The sequence below is a fragment of the Rhagoletis zephyria genome, unplaced genomic scaffold (genome assembly GCF_001687245.7).
Source record: "Rhagoletis zephyria isolate East Lansing unplaced genomic scaffold, Rhagoletis_zephyria_1.1 Rzeph_scaffold_01173, whole genome shotgun sequence".
Classification (NCBI taxonomy): domain Eukaryota; kingdom Metazoa; phylum Arthropoda; class Insecta; order Diptera; family Tephritidae; genus Rhagoletis; species Rhagoletis zephyria.
The window spans coordinates 120,103-142,895 of NW_016158257.1; the positions used below are offsets into that span (position 1 = coordinate 120,103).

Below are 22,793 nucleotides of genomic sequence, written 5' to 3' on the forward strand. Positions count from 1 at the left end.
AAGCAGACTCCTGCCTTCCCCAAACCATCCGCCATCTTATTGCCTTCAATGTTTCTATGGCCGATAACCCAGACAAAAAATACGCTTATTAAAACAGCCACTGATCATAAAGCAAAGCGCACATTAGCGCGAATATGTCATTGCGAATACGTTGCGATACATTGTATGCTCGAAAAGTTCGCGCTAGCTCATTAAAATATATACACATGTGTAGCAAGTTGAGTATGCGCATTCGCAACGTCAGATTTACGTAATGTGCGCTTCGCTTATTTCCGGTTTGCACTTCGGGACAACTTGGGATTTGGTGGCAGGTGATACTAAATCTAACAGAGCCGCTTGGCTCTGACTTCCGCTCGGAAGATGCCTTCCCAGTCCATCGTTGAGCCGTCTGTATAGAGAGAGAGATTGGCTCTTTATCGGCCACTCTGCCTCTCCTCCACTCTCATTTGGATGGGCATCTCACTTGCCTGTTATTGCAGCTGGGGTTAGATACCATATACACGTCCTTTTGTCGTGATATTTGAGTTGATCAGCCTGTGCCTGAATTGGCAAGTTTCCTATAGTCGTGACACTCTGAGTCTGACTGCGGATTTCATAGCCACTTCTTTGAGGTGGAGATCAATAGGGATTCGGAGTATCTATATATAAATACGCCACAAGAAAATTTTGCAATTCCTTTTCTGAAGGCACTGTTCGCTCGATTTCAATGAAACATACACCGATTTAAAGGATATAACTTGTTCTAATCTAGAAATGCTAATACCGATACATAGAGNAATTTTGCAATTCCTTTTCTGAAGGCACTGTTCGCTCGATTTCAATGAAATATACACCGATTTAAAGGATATAACTTGTTCTAATCTAGAAATGCTAATACCGATACATAGAAGGCATGGCATCTGACATATAGATTAAAATGTGAACACCACTACATCTCTAAAACCAATTATGCTGGAGAACTGAAACTCAGCACAGATGCATAGATTGTAAATACCCTCCTTACGGTGAAAAATGGTAGGTACTAGAAAAGTGGGCGTGGCACTTCCCATTCAAACTAAAATTCACATATCGCTTATCTCTGGAACTGTTTATGGTAGCGTCCTGAATTTTGGCACAGCTAGTTACGCTAACAGTAACGTGCTTACGGCGAAAAGTGGTAAATAATGGAAAAGGGAGCGTGGCACCGCCCATAAAAACTAAAATTCTCATATCACTTTTCTCTGAAACCACTTATGCTAACGTCCTGAAATTGGACACAGCAACTTATGTTGTCAATACCGTACTTACGGCAAAAACTGGTCGATTTTGGAATAGGGGCTTGGCGCCGTCCATAAAAACTGAAATTCTCATATCGCTAATCTCTGAAACTGCTAAAGCTAACGTTCTGAAATTTTTTTTTGGTTTTTAGGTTGCTTAACCCAGGGGTTCTTAAAATTTTAAGATGATGGAACCCTTACTAAACACCTTTCATTTTATGGAACTCCACATCAAATTACAATGCAATTTAAATATGAATAAAAACTAACTAACTAGAAATAGTATACATACTTTAAATTTTAATGTGAAGAAAGTAATTGTTTCACTATTATTAATTATTGTTTAAAATAGTAGTTCGATATAATGTCTGTAAACTGCATGCGCATTTCTGGGGTAGCATCCAATTTCGACATGAATTTGTTTTTGTATAGGTGTAAGCTGAAAACCCTGTTGACAGAGTACGTTGTGACAGAAGGAAGCAAAGTTTAGATGGCCTTTTTAACGACTTTATGAAATTTACTCTTGACACTAAATCAAAACTCTTTCAGAGACACAGATTCAAATGTGTGTTTCAACGTCGAAGTACTCTGGAGATCTATGAATCCTTGGTAAATGGATTTTGTACTAAACCGATATTACTACTACCACCCGAAAAATAATCTGACTAAGATTTCCGGTGATTTATGTATGTACCAAGTGCCAAGCTATGACATTTCACATTTCATTTGGCAATTCATCGCGTTCCTTGTAGAAAGTTGTATATAACCCTTTAGCTACAGCGGCCAACAACACATACCGGTTAAAAAAACAAGTAATTTTTAGCAAAAAAAAACCGACTTCAACTCTCATATACAAAAAGAATATATATATATATATATATATATCTCATGAGCCACTGATCTTATCTTAATCAGATTAGTATGGGACCACCTCTGAGACACTACCTTTCCGATGCAAGGATTATCGAAATCGGTTGACGTGGTGCAAAGTTATGCGGTAACATACATAAAATAAAAAAAAATAAATAAAAAAAATATTCCGACGAACTGATAACCAGTGATCGGACTTCTACCACATTGTGGTAGATCTGCCACGTTTTTGAGCATCTACCACATAAGGTCTGAAATCTACCACACATTCGCGTTTTTGAGTAGTTTTTAATTTTTGCTCGACATAATTTTCTTAATTTTAAGAGCAAAAATTGTCCAACACTAAACACTAACAACAGGCAGAATGGGAGGATAAAATAAACTGTAAAATAGTATATTTTCTCAATATTCAATTTTTCGGCAGGAAACGTGGTTGTATTGTATTTGCAAAATATATGATTTACAAAAAGAATTAAGGGCGAAAATGTTAAAAAACGGCAATTTTCGTGAAAGTATTAGCAAATTTCAGTGCATCTAAAGTTTCCAAAGCGTTGTTTACTTTTACTTGCAGAAATCTGCTTTACACTGTCAAGGAAAAAAATTGCCAAAACTCAAAGCAATTTTTAGCAACTTCAATCTTGCACTTTATTATACTAAAATTAATTTTTTTTAGATTCTAATTAAAAGGCTTGCATTTTAGGTGAAACCTTGCAGAATTTTTAAAATTTTTGTACAAGGTGTGATCCAATACCTGAGATCTACCACTTTTTTTTGAAATCTACCACATTTTTTTCCAGATTCAAACACACAATTTTTTTTTCAAGTCCGATCACTGGTGATAACCTCCTCCTTTTTTGGAAGTCGGTTAAAAATAAGCTAGCAAGCGCAAGCTCAACGCTCTTATGTAGGTACGGTACTCATAAAAAAATGTGCGAAAAGAAATGAAAGTAAAAAATTTTGCATACATTGCGAAAAATTCTCTGTGCCAGTACTTTGGTCCGGCACTATAATTATATCTATTAATTATATTCCTAATTATAATTACATTCACTAAAAGAACTACAAGAATTTGAATTAATTAATTACCATTATTTAAAAGCAGTAGATAAAGCAGTGTGAAAACCCCCTTTTTTAACGTAAATCAATCATTTACGAGACTCGTTTACAATTAAAAAATTGGACGTAAGAATATTCGCATACGAATGCTTTTTCGGTCCGTTTACGATTGTTCATAGGCGGTGGACAATTTCAAGTGAAAAAGTGCTCGAAAACGAATCGTAAACGCCTACCATAAACGATTTTTAATCCGCTTTTTCCTCGAGAAAATATCCAGTACGAGCTTATTTACGATGATTTTGCTGGCTGGGAATATCTATAGATATAAATGCACATGTAACTACATAAATATTATTTAAATTTGAACCCATTTCCCTAATTAGGTTCATCTTATACAGCCATACGTATATGCTGACAGAATATTAATGGACTCAGCTCTTGTATGGAAAATTTTATATGGCAGTTTTCTTTTTCACACAGGCATATGTATATGTATGTAGTTCCGCGAACCTATGTTTGTAAGTATTTTTATAGCTCTATATATTTAAGTACATAGAATTTTGTTCCTAATGAAAAATATCAATACGAATACATAAATGCGATCTCAGAGAGTTAATAGCAAGTAAGTCTTATTCNCATAAATATTATTTAAATTTGAACCCATTTCCCTAATTAGGTTCATCTTATACAGCCATACGTATATGCTGACAGAATATTAATGGACTCAGCTCTTGTATGGAAAATTTTATATGGCAGTTTTCTTTTTCACACAGGCATATGTATATGTATGTAGTTCCGCGAACCTATGTTTGTAAGTATTTTTATAGCTCTATATATTTAAGTACATAGAATTTTGTTCCTAATGAAAAATATCAATACGAATACATAAATGCGATCTCAGAGAGTTAATAGCAAGTAAGTCTTATTCTGTCGTCTAGCAGATAATATATCCCGTAAGAAACTTATAGCAGTTCAGAAGCAGTCACGTAGCTGGATTCTGGCGGTGTGTACTGGTAATACATTTTCCTTGCAAGCAACTGCCTAATGTTATTGGTAATGGCAAATTGCCCCCTCTGCATAATCTTAGGGCCAGTTTTTCAATGCCAGTTTAACCTTAGATCACGTAAACTGCGTTCATATTTAACAGCTGTGTGATATCCTTGCACTGAAAATATGACGCTTAGGTTCGTTTGTTAAAACGCTAGCTTTATTTTGCGGATTGAAAGAACTGGTACGTTAGGATTATTTAGCAATCCGAACTTTTTACTTAAGAGAATGAAAAATTTGGAACGAGCTGTTTCTTGCCGGATATATAGACGTATACCATACATTTGGGTGTTTTCATTAAAATGTAAACCGAAAAAAATAAGTAAATGGGTACAAACAACTTTATAAATTTAAATTTCGTACTCCGATAGAAAAAAGGTTATGAAAACGCCAACAGTGGAGAGAAGAACTTGAAATATTAAATAGAAAATTAAATTATATATATACATTCGATTAGTAAAAAACTTGTAGGGGGAAAATCTGTCACGTCCGGACGTTTCCGTTATCACATTTTAATTCAAAATAAAACCAACAACGAATTGCTAATGATTAAATATAAACTGGTTTTAATGGTCCGCAGTTTGGCTTTATTTAAAGAATGTTTAAGAAAGGAAAACATCACAAGATTCGCAGAGTTTTCCTTATTTTTTATATGTACTCTGAAACCGCTTTTGTTTTTGTGTCGTCCTTTATGACCTCCTTTCCATCGATTTTTCCGACACCAGTGTTCCAAGCGCACCTAATTTCTCTGTCAACCAAAGCTGCACAACGGAACATTTTTTGTATACTTAAGTGACTCTCCACGTACTATGATTTATTTTACTCTAAAGTCATACAAATATCACCTCCGACATTATGAAAACAACCATATGTACACAAGTACAAACAGTGGTGGGAAAAAATTGGGATGAGACATTTTAACAAATTTTGGATATTTTTATTTTGTTTATTTAATGTCTACATATTACTTTTGTATGAAAGTAAGCATAGCCCCCTATCTAACAAAGACCATATATGTATGTCCGAATTTCAAACTTTGTACAAGAATTTTATCAAAATTTCAAACTTTTTAGTCAGATATACCACAAATCTTGTTTGATTATCTGGTTATGTTGTTATACCTTTTACTGAAAATACACTAGAGAATAATAATTTTTAACTAGATAACCTGATAACCAGGCAGGTGTGAATACCCCAAATTTGAAAAAAAAAATTGATATGCACCATTGGAGCCCATTAAATTTTAGTACAATAAGTAAAGAGTAATTTTGAAGTAGCTACGATTTACCACTGATTTTTGCAGTTTCTTTGCTGACGTCACGCATTTTCTTAAAAAAATTCGGAAGAAGAAATTTAAAATTTTGTCGAATTTTCTTAATTTTTGTACAAAGTTCCTGAATAGAAAGTTTGAAATTTTGATCAACATTTGTTGAAATTATGGAAATTTTATGAATAAATAAAAAAAATATAATAAAAGATGCGTTCGAGGNATGGAAATTTTATGAATAAATAAAAAAAATATAATAAAAGATGCGTTCGATGTAGATGTTTACGCCGACAGGCTCTGCGGCGGCGGCGTGGTCAACTTCAAAAATAATCGGCAGCGGCGGCGACGCCGACGCGTCTGGAAACGCCGGCGCTACTGCCCATAAGGTAGATTCCAAAGGGCCATGAGGCTTCTAATCTTATCATGTCATCAGATTATAATTCTATTTAATTCATTCATTGAATTCAAATGTTGAGTGACTGGTGTTGATGGATGGGGAACAGAAGAAAGTCTATATAGTATATATATTAGGTTTCCCATCGAAAATGCTTTTTTGAAAATTTAAAGACCCTACCCCCTAATTTGATTCGTTTTTATGAGATATATTATTGCCTATTTTTATAAATTTTTTAAAGGCCATTTAGAGGTCGCGGGCTGTCGATTTAGGTCAGAAAATACGATTTTCTAGATTCGTGAGTTTTTGAATGACTATTTTTGCTTGAATTTCAAAGAATTTTTTAAATTTCCACAATTTCAAAATATGTAGTACAAACGTACAAAACAACGGGTTTCGATGGGCGCCCTAATATATATACATCTCCATGTACTCTACAAATCCGTATGTAATATTTCAACTTAAAAAGTTAAGTTATTGGGGTAATTTATGTCGCTATCAATAAATTTTTGCAATAAACTTATCAACCGTTATGTTAAATTACGGAGTTCTTACGATTTTTTTTTTTCCAAAAGTTTAACCCATCAACTCCCACCAGAACGGGCCTTTTTGACCCACTGTTTGAAAAATGGCTTATAAATGGTTAAAATTTCCACTAATATATTAAGCGCCAAATTTGTCTAAGGAGAACAGAATGTAATGCAAAATAATAGTAAAGGGGGACTTTAACTCTGTGTAGAAAATATTGCGATGCGTCGGAGCAAAACCTTCCTGAGGTTTGACCACCACTCAGGAATACTAACGTAATTTTAACACAGCCACCTAGTTCTTGTATATGTCTGTGGGACGTTGTTGTAGTATTGAAACAAATTTTCTACTGCGGAAAATATCGTCAGATTACCAGTATTCGACCCCAATTTAACTGAAATAAACGCTTTCGATCGAATGTTTTTTCTGAGTTATGATTTTTTTTGCAATGTTCAGTGGCCCAAATTATGCAAAACAAAAATTTCTTTTAAAAATGTAATTTTCATTTCGTAAAATAATGTTTTTATACGCGTAGTATTTAGTTCCTTCAAACGATGTATTTCAATGTGCATACAACATGAAAATTTTGTACAAAATTCCTTAGGCGCCGATATTTTCGTGACTCCGCGGCGGCGCGTGAGAAATGACAAAAAACGGCGGCGGCGGCGTATACCTCTAGTACGAGGAGCCTTTATTTTTGATTTTTTGAAGCGATGGATTTTCGATTTTATTCCTTCCTTTTTGTATGGAATCATCAGAGCGTAAAGATTTTCTGCTTCAGCTTCACTTAGAAGGGGAAATTTTATTGAAATAATAAGGAGGCAGAACGAATTTAACTGGAGTAGAGACATACCTGTCAGGGCGACACTCGCTGGGATTGTTTTCTTTGTTTCCATTATTTTGGAAAATCACATCTTCTTTCTCTATCCAATCCCAAGAAGGCAGAACAGACGTAGCCCTTGTTTTTACCGATAATATCGATGTCGTCGGCATACGCCAGCGTACAATTGCTGGCGTATATTAAATCACTCGTAATGCAAAATTGAATGTCTTACTTTTCTTAGACATCGTCGTGGGAAAATAATGCATTTTCGAATGTGAAAAGGGCTGTTTTACTGATTATTTTTCCGATTACCATATATGTATGTATTCCATTTTTCCACTGGGTTTGTATGTGTATAAGCAGAGCAAATATACAGGTGCCTATGCGTGCGGAGGCATCCAAGTATATACCCCGCAAACCATTTTCTCAGAGCATTCTGAACTGTAGAGAAATTTTAAAGAATTCGTAAAGATCTTATCCAAATTTTGTCGAATTTTCTAAAATAAAATAAACTGTGCACATTACGATTCTTTTATGAAATTTCGGAAGGAAATCGGTATAGCAATGAAAATTATGCTCTAATGTGAAGAGTTTCCAGCAAAATTTTCCTTAATTTTCCTTAGTTCATTTTTTTTGAGTTCGTGTCAACCACTTCACTCAATTTTCTTTGAAGATTCGTAAAAAAATCCTTACAGAAATAAGATACTCACTCCTAAATATATCGTTAGGGGTATTTTCGATCTACGTACATACATACATGCATACAAACATACATACATATGTAGCTGGGAAATTTTCAAAATGCATGAGTCGGGAAGTTTTCAAACTTTTTCACACAATTGCTCTTTAAAAGTTCTTTCTTTTGCGGGAGAGCACTGCGAGTGTGACGTAAATTGACGTTGCTCTTCCTTTCTGCGCTTTTCGTTTTCGAAATTTAATTCCTACGTTGGAAAAATCAGAGAAATTTCTTATGTTCACAACGAATGTTCTATGGGTATGGGTGCAAAATTACATACATATGTATGTACATACATGCAAGTATATGCATATGCACACATAGAACTTTCTTCTATATGTAAACAATTGTACATAGTGTTTGTGACTTTTCATTGAGATCGCACATACAGCCGCCCAGTTCACCATCGGTTGGGGGCTTTCTGCTTTAGGAAAGTTCGTCTTGCATCAGTGTTCTCGGGGTTTTGACAGCGTATAGTGTGTTTGGAACGCTAAGGTTAGTTTGCGCCTGCAGACGCTTATAAGGATTTCTAAAAGCGACTGGGGAATCTAATCACATCTACATATTGATTTTGAATTAATATAAATATGAAATAAAAAAATAAAAAAATATTTCTTAAAAATTAGAAAAGCAAATGAAAAGTTTTAAATTACAATAAGCATACGGCGATTTTGTGTAAAAGACAGAATTTCAGCGTTGAAAGTTACTTGGTGGTCATAAATATGTAACTATTTGCATTAGTCTATACATATTTTTAAATTCGATTTTTATTAAAATAATTAAATTATTCTGTGTGCGCGTGCTTGGGAATAACAAATGATAATAAAGTGCCGTTCAAAGAAATGTTAAGTGCAAGAACGTATCTCAGAGAAATTTCACCTGCAGCTACTAATTACAAAAAAAATAAATTTAAAAAAATTGATATTATGCAATACGGCTCAGCTGAAATGAGAATATTTTTTTTACATCCACCATAGGCCATTCATACAAAAAAAAAAAACGAAATATTTTTTTTTTATGCTAACAGCAATTCGCTTATAAGGAATTTTGTAACCGAATAGCACAGATACTAACGAAACATACATGCTCAAAATAAAATTTTTAGGTACATACAAAAGCAAATTTTATAACACTTTTCCGTATAAGTATGATTGTATTTGTTCATTTTCAATTTGCTATTTGCTATATTTTTTTTATAAGTGGTCTTATGGCCATTTTCCGCACACACACTTATGATTTCAAATTCATGTACACACAAAACGAACAATGCGAACACGACGGCGAGTAAAACGGTCGTGAAAAGCAGCAGGAAAGCTGTTGGCCAACGTAAATGAAGGCATAGGCTTGCAGATCACTTCCAATGCATACATACATACATAATACATAAATTCGCACATAGTACATGCATACATATGTATATAGGTACGTGGGCTTAGTGACACATAGAAACACCTGTCATAAACAATTTTGATATCTTTCCCATACATATTTTTTTTTATTTTTGCATATTTTAAACCATTTATTTATAAGCTCAAGCAGCGCTCACTCTGTGACACACTGCCACATAAACACACACACACACACACACACACATTCACTTGCACTTTTACACATACAGCACCACATACGTAAAATATTTTTAAATTTATTTTACATTCAAGTGTATACGTGCGTGTATACGTTATTATGATTTCAGTGGAGCTGAGCAAATTTTGGCACTCGTATTCGCTTCAAAAAATGTTAATCCACCCGATCGTCTTGTTGAGCTTTCGCTCGCGGCTTTCATAATATTTTTTGGCAATCGTTGATTCGAAATTTATCCTTGAGTTTGTCGGGCGATCGGTCGTCACCTCTGTTCAGTTTACGAATAAAAGTATGCTATTTTTTTACGCCCACAAAAATTTTAATTTTATCTAAAATAAACGCACCTAAAAATGTACCTATGTATGTGTATGTATGCATCCGCAAGCTTTGAAAATAGACCCCTTTTATAAATGAGCTTACTGAAAGGTACACACATATGTAGGTACCTATTAACCACTCTTTATGATCTCTAATAAATTAAAAAAAAAAATTATTTAAATAATTTGCAAAACGGTTCTTGCTTAGAAAGTTCATCAGATATGAATATACATAATATTTTAGGAGCTATGCGCGTACGTACATTTTTTAGAGTTTTACAAAGGCCTTTTTCCTTTATTTCCTATATGGCTCCGAAGATTCCCTGAAACTCCAGAATTTTTAGAACCATAGAACAGTATCCCTCGGCTAATTTATACACGCTTGTATTTATCAATTACTCGTACAAATTTCAAAATACAAGTGTACCGGTTAATTGGATTTCCTGCATAATCAGATACAAAAAAAACCAAATTTCTTATGTCCTATTAATCGGACTAATCAGTATGTACCAGTCTAGACCCTTGAAAGAGATTCCAACGCCTATGCAAATACGCTGACCTCACACTCAATGGTCCCTAAAACCAAACAAAAATTTAAATTTAAATTAATACCATCAAAACAATATCATTATTTGGGGCGAAAAAAAAGAAAACTGCCTTCCAAAATATGCTACATTCTAGAATTTCAAGCGCATTTGCATAAACAGGGGCCACTGAGGCTATAAAAAAAAACACCATTCTCCAATCGCCCACACAGCCATTTCACTAATACACATTCAAATCAACACCTACTGGACGGTGTTTCCAAAAAAAAAAAAAATAAAATATTTTTAAAAATTCCTACGAAAGCTTACCGAGCACAAGTTCTCATCGATCGGCTAGTCCGATCTTCGGAAATGTTGTTTTGTATGTACATACATATGTACACATGTGGGTGTGAAAACTCATATGGTAATGTCCAAAGTTAGTTTGGAGTATATGATATCGTGGCATAGCAGATATACATTCATACATATGTACAAGTATGTACACAACCTCCTACTACGCCAGAACATTAAAATAATCTTGGGCATAAGCATTTGGAAAATGCTATAAGCCAGATGGAAGGCAATATTTTCAGACTATTAATGACTCCTTTGTTTTTTTTTTTTTTTGTAAAAACGGCTGTTAATTACTTCGTAGCTTTCCGAATAGCCTTTCGATCTTTTTTCTATTCTATGTAATTTATGTAATAGAGGCTGTGCTGGGACATATTTGGCAGAGATTTGAACTCAGATGAGTCCACATTTGTTTAATTGAGCAGTTAGAATCCAAAAAGTTAAATATCCATATTGACGACCATCAACTCAGAAGTCTAATACGAATATACATAGTGCTAGTTTGAAGTGAATACAAAATACCGTTGTTTTTTGGCAATTCTCTAAAAATGCTGAATACAAAGTGCCAAACTTTGATGAAACTTTGTTATGGTTTTTTATTGTAGAATGAACTAATTTTTATAAAAAAAGGTAATTTAATTTTAAAATTTAATTAACTGCTATTCAAAACTTATCAATATAGAGCGACCCTATTATTTTGCCGGGTACTAGTATATTATAATATCGATTATATTGGCCTCTCAAAGTTCAAAGGTCTCCATCAAAAGTTTTAAGAGCACATTTAAGCACAAAAAAATGCACGAGACCCTACGTTAGCCACTTTACGTTCAATCAACCGCTGGCCCGGCAACTAGTCTAGCAGACAGGTGAACGAAATCATCAACTGGATGCCAACAACTCTTTCTACCTCCTCGTCTGGAATTTCAATTTGTATGGCTCGTTTTTTTGAGCAGTCTTAGTTGCAAATACCTATTTATTAGGAGTACATATTTAATTCGATCGAGATAGGAACTCCATGCTTGCATTTATGTATGCACTAGAAATATTTGGAAAAGTAAATGGGAGTGTTCTCGTCAAGGCGAATTAATATTAGGTGATAGCAGGAGTACAAAAACAAAAATTTATATGTTTTTGTTTTTGCTTTTGCGTCGTGAACGTGATTATTGACGATAATCGTAAATTTGTATATCGTCACTGCGCCAACAAAAACAGTTATAACTTTTCAGGAGAGCAAAAAAACTGATTCCAGGTGCCGATAGGCCATATTTTGCAAATGTATTAAAAACAAAAAAAAAATATTAAAAATATGTTATTGAATTATAAAAAAAAAATCAATTTTTTACCAATTACGACGTGATCAACATTTGCGCCGCACATCGCTGTTTTTGCACGATTTAGATTTGCTTTTGGCGGTATGGAATCGTATGCAATTTGTACATATGCAATGTATAGAAGTTGAGGACTCGATTAGTTAGCTGCCTGTTGCTCCTGTTATGTAATGAGAAATGGTCAGAAACGTTTTTATTGGATTTTTGTAATAAAAATTAATGCAAAGTGGTGAGTGTACACATATTTGGTACAAACCATGAAATTGCCAGAGATGCGAACTGTGTTTTCGGTCAGCGTATTATTAACTTAACCCAATGCACTTTTTCAAAGTTTCGATGGGTGATATTCAATGAAAGCTAGTATATATAAGAAATAATAAATATATGTCAGCGCTTATTGCTTGCAGCCATATTTTCATTTGAAAGAAAGCGTGCTGGTGGTAACATCGATGAAATTTTGATATTAAATCTAAATAAGATTCTATTCCCTATTGGATGATTTTCGATTACGTGTCAGGAAATTATTCAGCAAGTTTTTTTTTTAAGATTTGAATATTTTGAAACACCGAAACTGAGAGAATGTTGTCTGGTGGCGTCATGCGCCAATGCTTATATCAAGACATCAAACTGCCAACACACTAAAACACGAAATCATATTGCTCGTCACAATGACAATTGGTAGGCCATCGGTGTTTTCCTGTGGAGTTCTGCGGAGGTCTGCGGTAAAGGCCCTCAAAATCTTTCTCTCGAATACTCCAAGTGCCGTGTCATCGAATGTTGTCATTGACCATGCACTGCGCCATATACCAACACCTGCATGATGAGTGACTTATGAAGTGTGGCTTTCGCACTTCGAGAGAGGACTTTACTTCTGAATCGCCTACTCAGTTCAAAGTAGCACATGTTGGCAAGAGTGATTCAGCGTTGGATTTCCATGCTGACATTATTATCAGTGTTAATTATGGTTTACAAGTAAACGAAATTCTCTACTTTCTCGAAATTATAACATTATAACAACAGTGACGTGGAGATACTTTGTCTTGTCCTCGTTGACCAGCGAACCCAATCGCTTTGCTTCCTTATCCCCCTTTGGAAAAAGCAGAACAGACTTCGCGATTTTTTACCGATGACATCGATGTCATCGGCATACGCCAGCAATTGCACGCTCTTATAAAATATTCTTCTTGAGCTGTTCAGTTCTTCAGCTCTTATTATCTTCTCCAATATCACATTAAAGAAGTCACATGGAAGGGAGCCGCCCTGTCTGAAATCCCGCTTGGTGGCGAACGGCTCGGAGAGGTCTTTCCCAATTATGACGGAGCTGGTGGAATTGCGCAACGTAATTTTATAATGGAGTATAGTAGTTGTTTTGGGTATGCAGCTACACTCAATTCCGACTCTTGCACTCAGGGCAACGTGAGCAAGCCATGTGCGAGATACAGTAACCAATCAGAGTGAAGATTTGGGTCACGGCAGAAAGAGAGGGAGCTTCGGTTGGGCCACTTCGAATTATTCGGTTTAAGAACTCATTGAAGTATGCAGCGTCTGTTTACCAGTAGGTGCGGCTGCAGGCGGGCGTCTGTCTTGGAACAAGCGGCTCGCTATATATGCGAGCATATGGAATCACATTTCCCGCTCATTAAGTACCGCCGCCGAAGAAGTAGTAGGATTTCAGCGAGCCCTAAAGAACTAATTGTATGTTGAGGAGTGTCAGGAAGCTGCAGAGAAAAAAATATAAATGTGGTACCGCTATAAGGAACTGAAGGGGAAGCGAGACGTATTTGCCGCAATAAGAAGACAGGAGCCAAAATACGTAAGTGCGAAGGGCTTGAAGTGCTGGCCGACAGGAAAAATTCCCGAAAATTTTACCAGACCTGGCGACCTAATTGCGGATGTCTAGATCGTACTTAAATTATGAAGGGAACACTTTTCCATCCTACAGAATGGAAGCAGCACGGAAAGTTGGCGAGAAGATGAACCCGAGGCCCCAGTCGATAACGACGGAGTCGATGTTCTACCGCCTGACTACGAAGAGGTTTTCCACAGCACTAAAAGGAGTTTGGCATCCCCGCCAAACTGATACGGCTATATAATATGACAATTTAGAATTCTTGAAAATCAGTATGTTTCGATCGGAATTCTGTACCCTTTCAGGAGATTCCCAATAATAATACCCAATTATATATTTAACTATTTTATATATTTTATAGGCCCGCCAAAACCCCTATTAGATGCCAGAAAATGCAATGGGGTTATAAATAAAATACCTTTAGTATTAAAAATGGGTAAATAAACAATTGGATATTGTTATTGGAAGTCCCTGAAAAGAACTAGAGTTTTCCGCTCGGAAAATTTTTGATTTTCATAAATTCTAAACCATTTCTACGAAAAGTGTTTTTTCCTCATGTAAAATGCATGGACAACTTTCAGTGGGCTCTAAATATTTTTTTATTCCGAAATAAAAATAGGGGTATATTTTTTTCGACATAGAACAAACCTGGGGGGTAAGAGCATTTTGGACCACCCTAATGATCATACATGCATATCGTCGTTTAAAGTACAAAACCGCGTATCGTCGTTCTGCAAAACCGCGTAACTGACATTGGCAGCCAAAAATTGGATTTGCTCCCACAAGCCCTTGGCTCAATCTTTATCCATTCGTCCTGAAATATACTAGCCATAAATGCGATTGCTTTATAAAAACGAGAACAATTTTGAAATGANTTGGCAGCCAAAAATTGGATTTGCTCACACAAGCCCTTGGCTCAATCTTTATCCATTCGTCCTGAAATATACTAGCCATAAATGCGATTGCTTTATAAAAACGAGAACCATTTTGAAATGAGAGTGTTTTTACGCTCTAGAAAATAATTTCTACAACTTCACATACGCAGTTTTGCCTTTTGCTGATACGCGGTTTTGCACTGTAAACGACGATATGTATATATATGCCTTTGCTAAATATGTACGTGATTTTACCATTCGAATAGCCGTATCAATTAACCCATGCGATCTTCATTTTGTTTTCTTGCAGTGTTATTCTTCATTTCTTTATTCCCTCCTCTAAGTAAAACAAAAACACAGACACCATGGACGCCATCAAGAAGAAGATGCAAGCGATGAAGCTTGAGAAAGATAACGCCGTTGATAAGGCCGATACCTGCGAAAATCAAGCGAAGGATGCCAATGCCCGCGCCGACAAATTGCAAGAGGAATTGCGCGATTTGGAGAAGAAATTGGTACAAGTGGAAGTTGACTTGGTCACCTCCAAGGAACAATTGGAAAAGGCCAACCGGGAATTGGAAGAGAAGGAGAAACAATTGACCACCACTGAATCTGAGGTGGCCACCTTGAACCGTAAGGTACAACAGATTGAGGAAGATTTGGAGAAATCCGAGGAACGCTCCACCAGTGCCCAACAGAAATTGCTGGAAGCCACACAAGCCGCTGATGAGAACAACCGGTTAGTTAGTGAAATGCATTAATTATGAGTATTTATGTTATGCAACCTTAACATAAATTTCTATTCTAATGCATCTAGTATGTGCAAAGTATTGGAGAACCGTTCACAGCAGGATGAGGAACGTATGGACCAATTGACCAACCAATTGAAGGAAGCCCGTATGTTGGCTGAGGATGCTGATACCAAGTCCGATGAAGTATCACGTAAGCTGGCCTTCGTTGAAGACGAGTTGGAAGTGGCTGAAGATCGTGTCAGGTCCGGTGAAGCCAAGATTATGGAACTTGAAGAAGAATTGAAGGTGGGAATGATGGAAAATATGCGCTCTTCCGCAGATAGAGTAACAGCTATACGTTTCTGTTTTGGTTATCTGTTGCTTAGGTTGTGGGTAACTCGTTGAAATCCTTGGAAGTGTCGGAGGAGAAGGCCAACCAACGTGTTGAGGAGTTCAAGCGTGAAATGAAGACTCTGTCCGTGAAATTGAAGGAAGCCGAACAGCGCGCCGAACACGCTGAGAAGCAAGTGAAGCGTCTGCAAAAGGAAGTCGACAGGCTAGAAGGTAAGATTTTGCGTAGTGTGTAAACCATTTTTAATTAAGAAAATTCGAATAATTTTTGTAAAATATTTTTGCGCGACTTTTTTTTTTTAATTATACTTAGTTTTGTTTTTTTTTTGAAAATCATGCTTAAAAAAAAAATAAAAATAAAAATATAATGAATGCTTAGCTTTAACTAATTAACTGACGAAATTGTTGGTTATGCGTTTTTAGCAGCAAAACAAGTTTTTTATATGTATATTTTTGTATATATGTATTTACTTTGTATAAAGGATAGAAACACTTTTTTGTATATATTCAACATTGTTGATGTAGTGTTTCTATGAGTTGTAATATTTTTCGTGGATTTTTTTTTTTTTTAATTCTTACTACTTCTACTACTATACTCTAGATTGCTTTTAATACAGCTTATTAATATGTAAAAACCGTTAAAATGCTTTTTGCAGACCGTCTCTTCCATGAGAAAGAAAAATACAAAGCAATCTGCGATGATTTGGATTCAACATTCGCCGAACTTACTGGATATTAAACAATCGAATTTCACTGCAAAATATCCATATATTTCGCATATCTTTCAATCTCAACAAGACAATTGCATTCAAATATACAAACAACTAAATTTGTTGTTTTCAAAATTTTTGCCAAGCCAAAAAGCACAAAAACAAATCGCAATTTCTTCCCCTACACTTTATTCAAAAATTTACAAATTCATATTGGGACCATTTCCACAAACAATACTTCAATGCCACTCTGAATCAGTGGCATTTGGCCAAATTACACATACACTGTGAAAAACTAAATTTCATCCCACTTAACAAATCATCACAGAACCAATGTTCGGCACATTCGCCATTTCTCTCCTTCACCAAATGAAACTGCCATTCTCAATCACCCAAATACACTGTAAATAAACAAGTATAAACATCCTTGTTAGCCATTTATTTTTCATAACGCCACGCTCGTCAGCTGCGCTTTTAATATCTGCTAATCAACTGCCGCTGAGCAAATCTAAATTTACTGTGTACATAACAACAACAAAATGAAATAAGGAAACATGTGAGAAGGCAAATACAATTTGCCGTATAGTCAGTCCAGATTCTGTAGAAATGTATCAAAGGTGAAAATGTTGAATTAATATTTTTTAGTTAAATAAATGTGTATATGGTATTTGTTTTTTTTTTATTTAAGCTTGCACCTAATCAAAAATACATATGATACTGTATGTACATTTGTACATTTGTATATATATATATATATCTAATAATAATCTATATATATTAAGCACATGTCTACTAGTTAATACCTAAAATCCTCGTAGTATTTTTAGTTTTGTTAGCTTGAAACCTTTTTTAATTTGTTTACCCTAAATGATTTTACAAGGCGACAATGTGAAAATTTTATAATTTTATGTTAAGGATTTTACATTATTTTATTGTGTCCTGTCCTTCCCCTTAACTTTCGCAAGGTTGCTTTCGATCTTTGGGTATTACTTCACGGTAGGGACTCAGCATCAGCGATTTCAAAAATATTTAAGACAGCCCTTAAGGAGGCTAAGCACAATGTGTATACCAAATTTGGTCAAGTAGTTTTTGAGATATGCATATATCATACAAGTGGGCGGTACCACCCCATTTTTCTAAAATTTCTTGAAAAAACACTTATTTGCTAAAGATTGATTGTATACATCAATTTTGAATGAATATTGATGAATTGCTTAGCCACACTGGTAGAAAAAAATCTGAAATCCGATAAATACACAATATATGTAAATTCAAGGCCATATTTAAGAAAAATCGCCTAACTTCGACAATTTTTGGGCGATTGCAATAAATGAGCTATCAGATTATTTAAAAACAGATTTAATTTTAGATAGTACTACATATTTTGAAATTGTGGAAATTATCGACGTTCAAAATTAAAAAAAAAATAGAGAAATATGGATTTTTTTTATTTTCCCCGATAAAAAATGCCAAAAAGCCAAGTCCGACAATAAAACATTATACACCATTTTAAAGGCCTATATATCCACCTCTCAGATCATATTAGGTCTTTGAAATCGAATCAAAAATAGTCATTCAGAAACTCATAAATCTACGAAATCGTATTTTGAGACCTAAATCGAGAGGTCGCGGCCTCTAAATGACTTTTAAAAAAATTTATAAAAATAGGCAATAATATTTCTCATAAAAATAAAATTAAAGGATAGGGTCTTGAATTTTCCAAAAAAAAAACACATTTTCAATCGGCACCTTAATGTATACACATATATGTCTTGAACCGGGTTTTTCTGCGATCGCTTTGTTCTTTAAAAATCTTCAACCTATTTAAGTACATAGTTCTTTCGTAACATCCGGTTAACTATACTTGTTTTTATACAACAAAAAAGTTTTTTTCCTTACGCGACGAAGCTTAGCCTTAGCATATCCATAGTATTCACACAACATTTTTGAAGAGGTCGAAGCTTTTTCTTGGGAAATCAACGCAATCAGGCCTCGTTCATTTTTATTGCCCACTCTGATGCAGCGAGAAAGTTAGATGATCTTTTGCAGTGAATAAAAAGATATGCAAATCTGAAAAAAGATGATCTGTAAAATAATGAAAAATGAAAACTTAACGCCTTCTTCCTGGCATAAAAGGTTTAACAACTTAAAGTAGAATTTTTTCAAAGAATGCCACTTTAGACAAATTTTTTATTTTTAGTTTTCTGTAACTGATCGCATTAAAATATGATATTTGAACTTATATATTTAATTATTTCCACCCTATTCATATTTACATGTACATACATTGTATAAGCTCATCCTAGTTATTAATCAAACCTTTGCATATTTTTAGTGCAACAATGCCTGAATTTTGCAACGTTTTATTTCGTTCAATGCAACTTGCTTGTAACTTGCACTTATATTGTGTTTTAAGGCCAGTATGCAGCTCTCAAGAAAGGCAAAAAATCCATACAAAATGACGTACAAGAAATGGCTAAGAGATTTTCTTGTGCAAAATTTTCTTGAGGCAGACGCAGTTCTTAAGAAATTTGCTACGCTTTCTACTACGGTTTTATAACGTGTTTTTTGAAAAAAGAGCACAAGGCAACCCATGCTTGCAACAGAAATATATGCCCGCTCTATTATTTCTTGAGGAAAGAGCGAGGCAACAGGCTGGTGAAGTACCAGTTGTCAAAATTCCTTGGACACACACACACGAAATAATGCAAATTTTTTTCTTGAGAGCTGCATATCAGCCTATATATTTTAAATGTTTACTTGTTTTACACCGTTGTACTCTCTGTTTATAAGTATATATCTTGATTCCTTTGTCTCAACCCCATAATTTCTTCATTCTCTCCCTACAGACGAATTGGGCGTCAACAAGGACAGATTCAAGTCGCTCGCCGACGAGATGGACTCCACATTCGCCGAATTGGCTGGTTATTAAATTGTTTGCGGCGAAATGTAAAGACAGCGGTGCTTTTCTAGCAAAAAGTACTAGAAAAGTTTGCTCACGCAGTCTTCGCTATGGAGTCAATGCAATTGCAACAACAACTGCAAAATATTATAACAATCTGTAAATTCAAAAAAAAAAAAATTGTATAAATGTTAAAAACACCAACAACATAATGAAGATGGAAAAATTATTAACGACAACAACAGCAATAACAACACCTTAAATTGCTTTTTCATTTTTCTAGTAAAAAAATGCATTAATGCAATGCAAAGTCGATGAAACATACGCGCTTTGAATTAATATTTTATTAAATAAATTTTAAAAACCACTTTTTACAATTTTCATATCATAATTTAAAAAAAAAAGTATATTTATACATAGTATATGTATGTACACACACGCACACGAAAATTTGGACCAAACCGAGCAAATTTTATAAATTAAATTAAAATTTTTGTTATAAAAAACAACATATACTACAAAAACAAAACCAAACCGACTGCCTTGTCCAATTGTCTCACTTAGCTATTTTATTTAATTGTTTTGGTATATTTAAAATTCGTAATTTTTTTTTGTTTTTCGTTTACTCACAAGCACACAAGTTAACATATAGAGAGAGAAGAAAATATTGTTCGACGTTGATCAGGAATATTACACTGGGAGAGCAAATGATAAAACTTTAAATTAAATATATTTAATTTAATAATAAAAAACAAAACAAACAAAAAATATTTAAAACACATATCGAGCCGAGATATTCTTTGTATTTGCTGACGTTATGTGATTCGTTTTGTAGCGATTAAATATGCAGGAGGTAAGGAGCAAGGCACATAAATACAGGCAGAAAAGCCATTTTGACCATGGTATAATATTAACCGGCATTATCTTCCCAGAGAGCGCATATTCCGATCTGCCTTATTTGAAAAATATCATTGTTGCCCATACTAAACGGTTTACTGCTATGAAAAAGGGATATTTTCATACCCCATATACCATATATATAGACGTATTTTTTCAACAAACCTTTCTTGCAGAGAACTTGTTTAATTTCCCAAAATCTAAAAAAAAACATTTGCTTAGTAAATAAGTTCAAAATTTGTATGGTTCACTTCATTTCAAACATTTTTTCTTTTATTTTGAAAAATTATAGAAATTGAATTGTGCGAAAACATAAAGCAAATCCAAATCAAAGTAAAAGAATAAACATTGAAATGCGTCAAAATGAAAATAAGGGAGCGCGAATTTCGATGTGAAGCAAAAAAAAAACCGGCTGAGAACGGCTAAACTGTTTCAACTAAATTTCACATGTTTTATTTAAATAAATCATAAGTAGAAAGACTAGTAGTTCTTGGAGAGAAGTTGCAAATTCAAGCTGGAAAAAAATTTTTCCAGCAAGAATTCGCAATTATGAAAAACATATGAATGTGGCATTTTTTGTCGACGATAATTTGAAAAAACAGGTTCGTCAAATTTAAAAATTTACAAACTTGAGCAATTTTAAAATTAAAAATTTAAGTAAATATTGTTTACTTAACTAATTTAGTTAATTCCAATGATTTGAAACGTACTAGGAATGCAATCTCAACCAGAGTCGATATAGGAAACACGACAGTTAATACGGCAAAGAAATTTAAACGTATGTTAAGGAACCGTTAGATACCTTTTTTTGCCCCTCTGAAAGAATTTTAAAATTCTATACAAATTTCCCATGTTTGAAATGCAACCGTGGACACTAGCTGGCAGAAATTTGTAAGTTTCTCTACTTGAGAGAGAATTTGGGAGCATTTTTCTTACTAACTGATATTTTGAGTGATAATTTTCGCTGGATTTTCTATTGTCTTCCCGGAAAGTTTTGCTTTACATAGAAATTTGTGCTCTTTTACTTTTATTTTGACGCATTTCAGTGTTGACTATTTGAATTCAAGTTGACCTTCGGTTTTTAGAATTTAAATAAGTTCTCATCAAAAAAAAATTAGCTTAAATAAACCCATATGTGTACATAGTGCTTAAAAATATCAATTTTTCCCTTACCTTAAAACTTTAAGCGTGGGCAACAATGATGTTTTGTTATTAAGGCAGAATTGAATATGCGGTATCTGGGAAGACAATACCTGTAACATTTATTCTTGGCACACGCCTGTTATGCAAACAGTGAAACAATTTGTTATTTTCTAAGTTTGCGAATAAAAGTTCACACTTAAATTTAAGTCATTGCTAACAAACATATCCAATAACTTGCCAGTAACCAAATTTCGGCGAGTAAGTAAGTAAGTGTAAGTAAAATTAGTACTGGATTTTACTGGATAGTATTGGTGTTTCCTGCGTTACAGACGTTCCGTTTGGAGACTGTTTTCTCATCATAAAAACTATAGTAGACTCTGAATGAACACAAGTTTTTTGTCATGAGTAGTCATCATCAACTTCTATCTGAAACCAATAAAAATATTTTCCACAAATGTTATATGGTGATTGTATAGCGATTAAAAGAGCCCGTTCTGACGTTCCCAAAATGAAACTCGTATCGAAGATGAATGATTATAATCAAAATAATTATTTTTGCAAAATTTCGCGAATCTGTTAACGGTACAAAAAAATTAGCGGTACTCACTTTCCGTATCATTTTAGGTGTAAAGTTGCTACGTAGCAATCTAGCGCGCATTTTGTTGTTGGAAGAGGGCTGGTTGGTAATGCAGCTGATTCCCCGCACCAACGATGTGGGGGTTCTGACCCCCCCCCCCGAAATGTAGAAATGTAGGTTTTTAAGGCACTTAAAATAGGCAAAACGAGCTTCAAAAAAAGGCAAAAAATGCATATATTTTTTTAATTTTGTTATATACTTCCTTTATGTACAATGTGAAGGTCCAATTAAAGATATAAAAAATACATACAGTGGTCAAAAAATTATAACCGAACCACTTTTTGCCAAGTTTTAACGTATTATATTTGTTGTTATTGAACTTTTGTTTTATTTTAAAAAAAAATATAGTTCGTTCTTTAACAAAACCCGTGGAAATTCATGTTTCCAAATTTGAGCAGTCCACTTGCAAAGGCGCTATGTAAATTTTTTTAGATTTTTAGTTTTTGGTGAGTAACGTACCAGTATTTAAAGTAGTTTCATGTCCACTAACAATACAGAGCAAAATATTTCTATTTTCTGAAAAAATTGCATCAAATGTTAATTACTATTGCAAAAGTCGCTATAATACTTATTTATACACTTGCAAAAGTTTCCATCTTCTGATGAACTTAGAA

The 22,793-nt window shown here is 34.3% G+C and overlaps 1 protein-coding gene across 2 annotated transcripts; it reads left to right on the forward strand.

The window, feature by feature from the left end:
* The first annotated feature begins 8,389 nt into the window (after positions 1–8,389).
* On the forward strand, positions 8,390–20,003 carry Tm2 (tropomyosin 2). Of its 2 annotated transcripts, none has more exons than XM_017616286.1 (5): positions 8,390–8,472; positions 15,119–15,547; positions 15,626–15,845; positions 15,926–16,103; positions 19,450–20,003. In XM_017616286.1, exons 2-5 carry the CDS (start codon positions 15,174–15,176, stop codon positions 19,530–19,532), a joined length of 855 nt encoding a protein of 284 aa, XP_017471775.1. In that variant the 5' UTR covers positions 8,390–8,472; positions 15,119–15,173; the 3' UTR covers positions 19,533–20,003. The 2 variants fall into 2 exon arrangements, with proteins under 2 accessions (XP_017471775.1, XP_017471776.1); XM_017616287.1 differs by lacking the exon at positions 19,450–20,003 and adding an exon at positions 16,547–16,861.
* Positions 20,004–22,793: the final 2,790 nt, after the last annotated feature.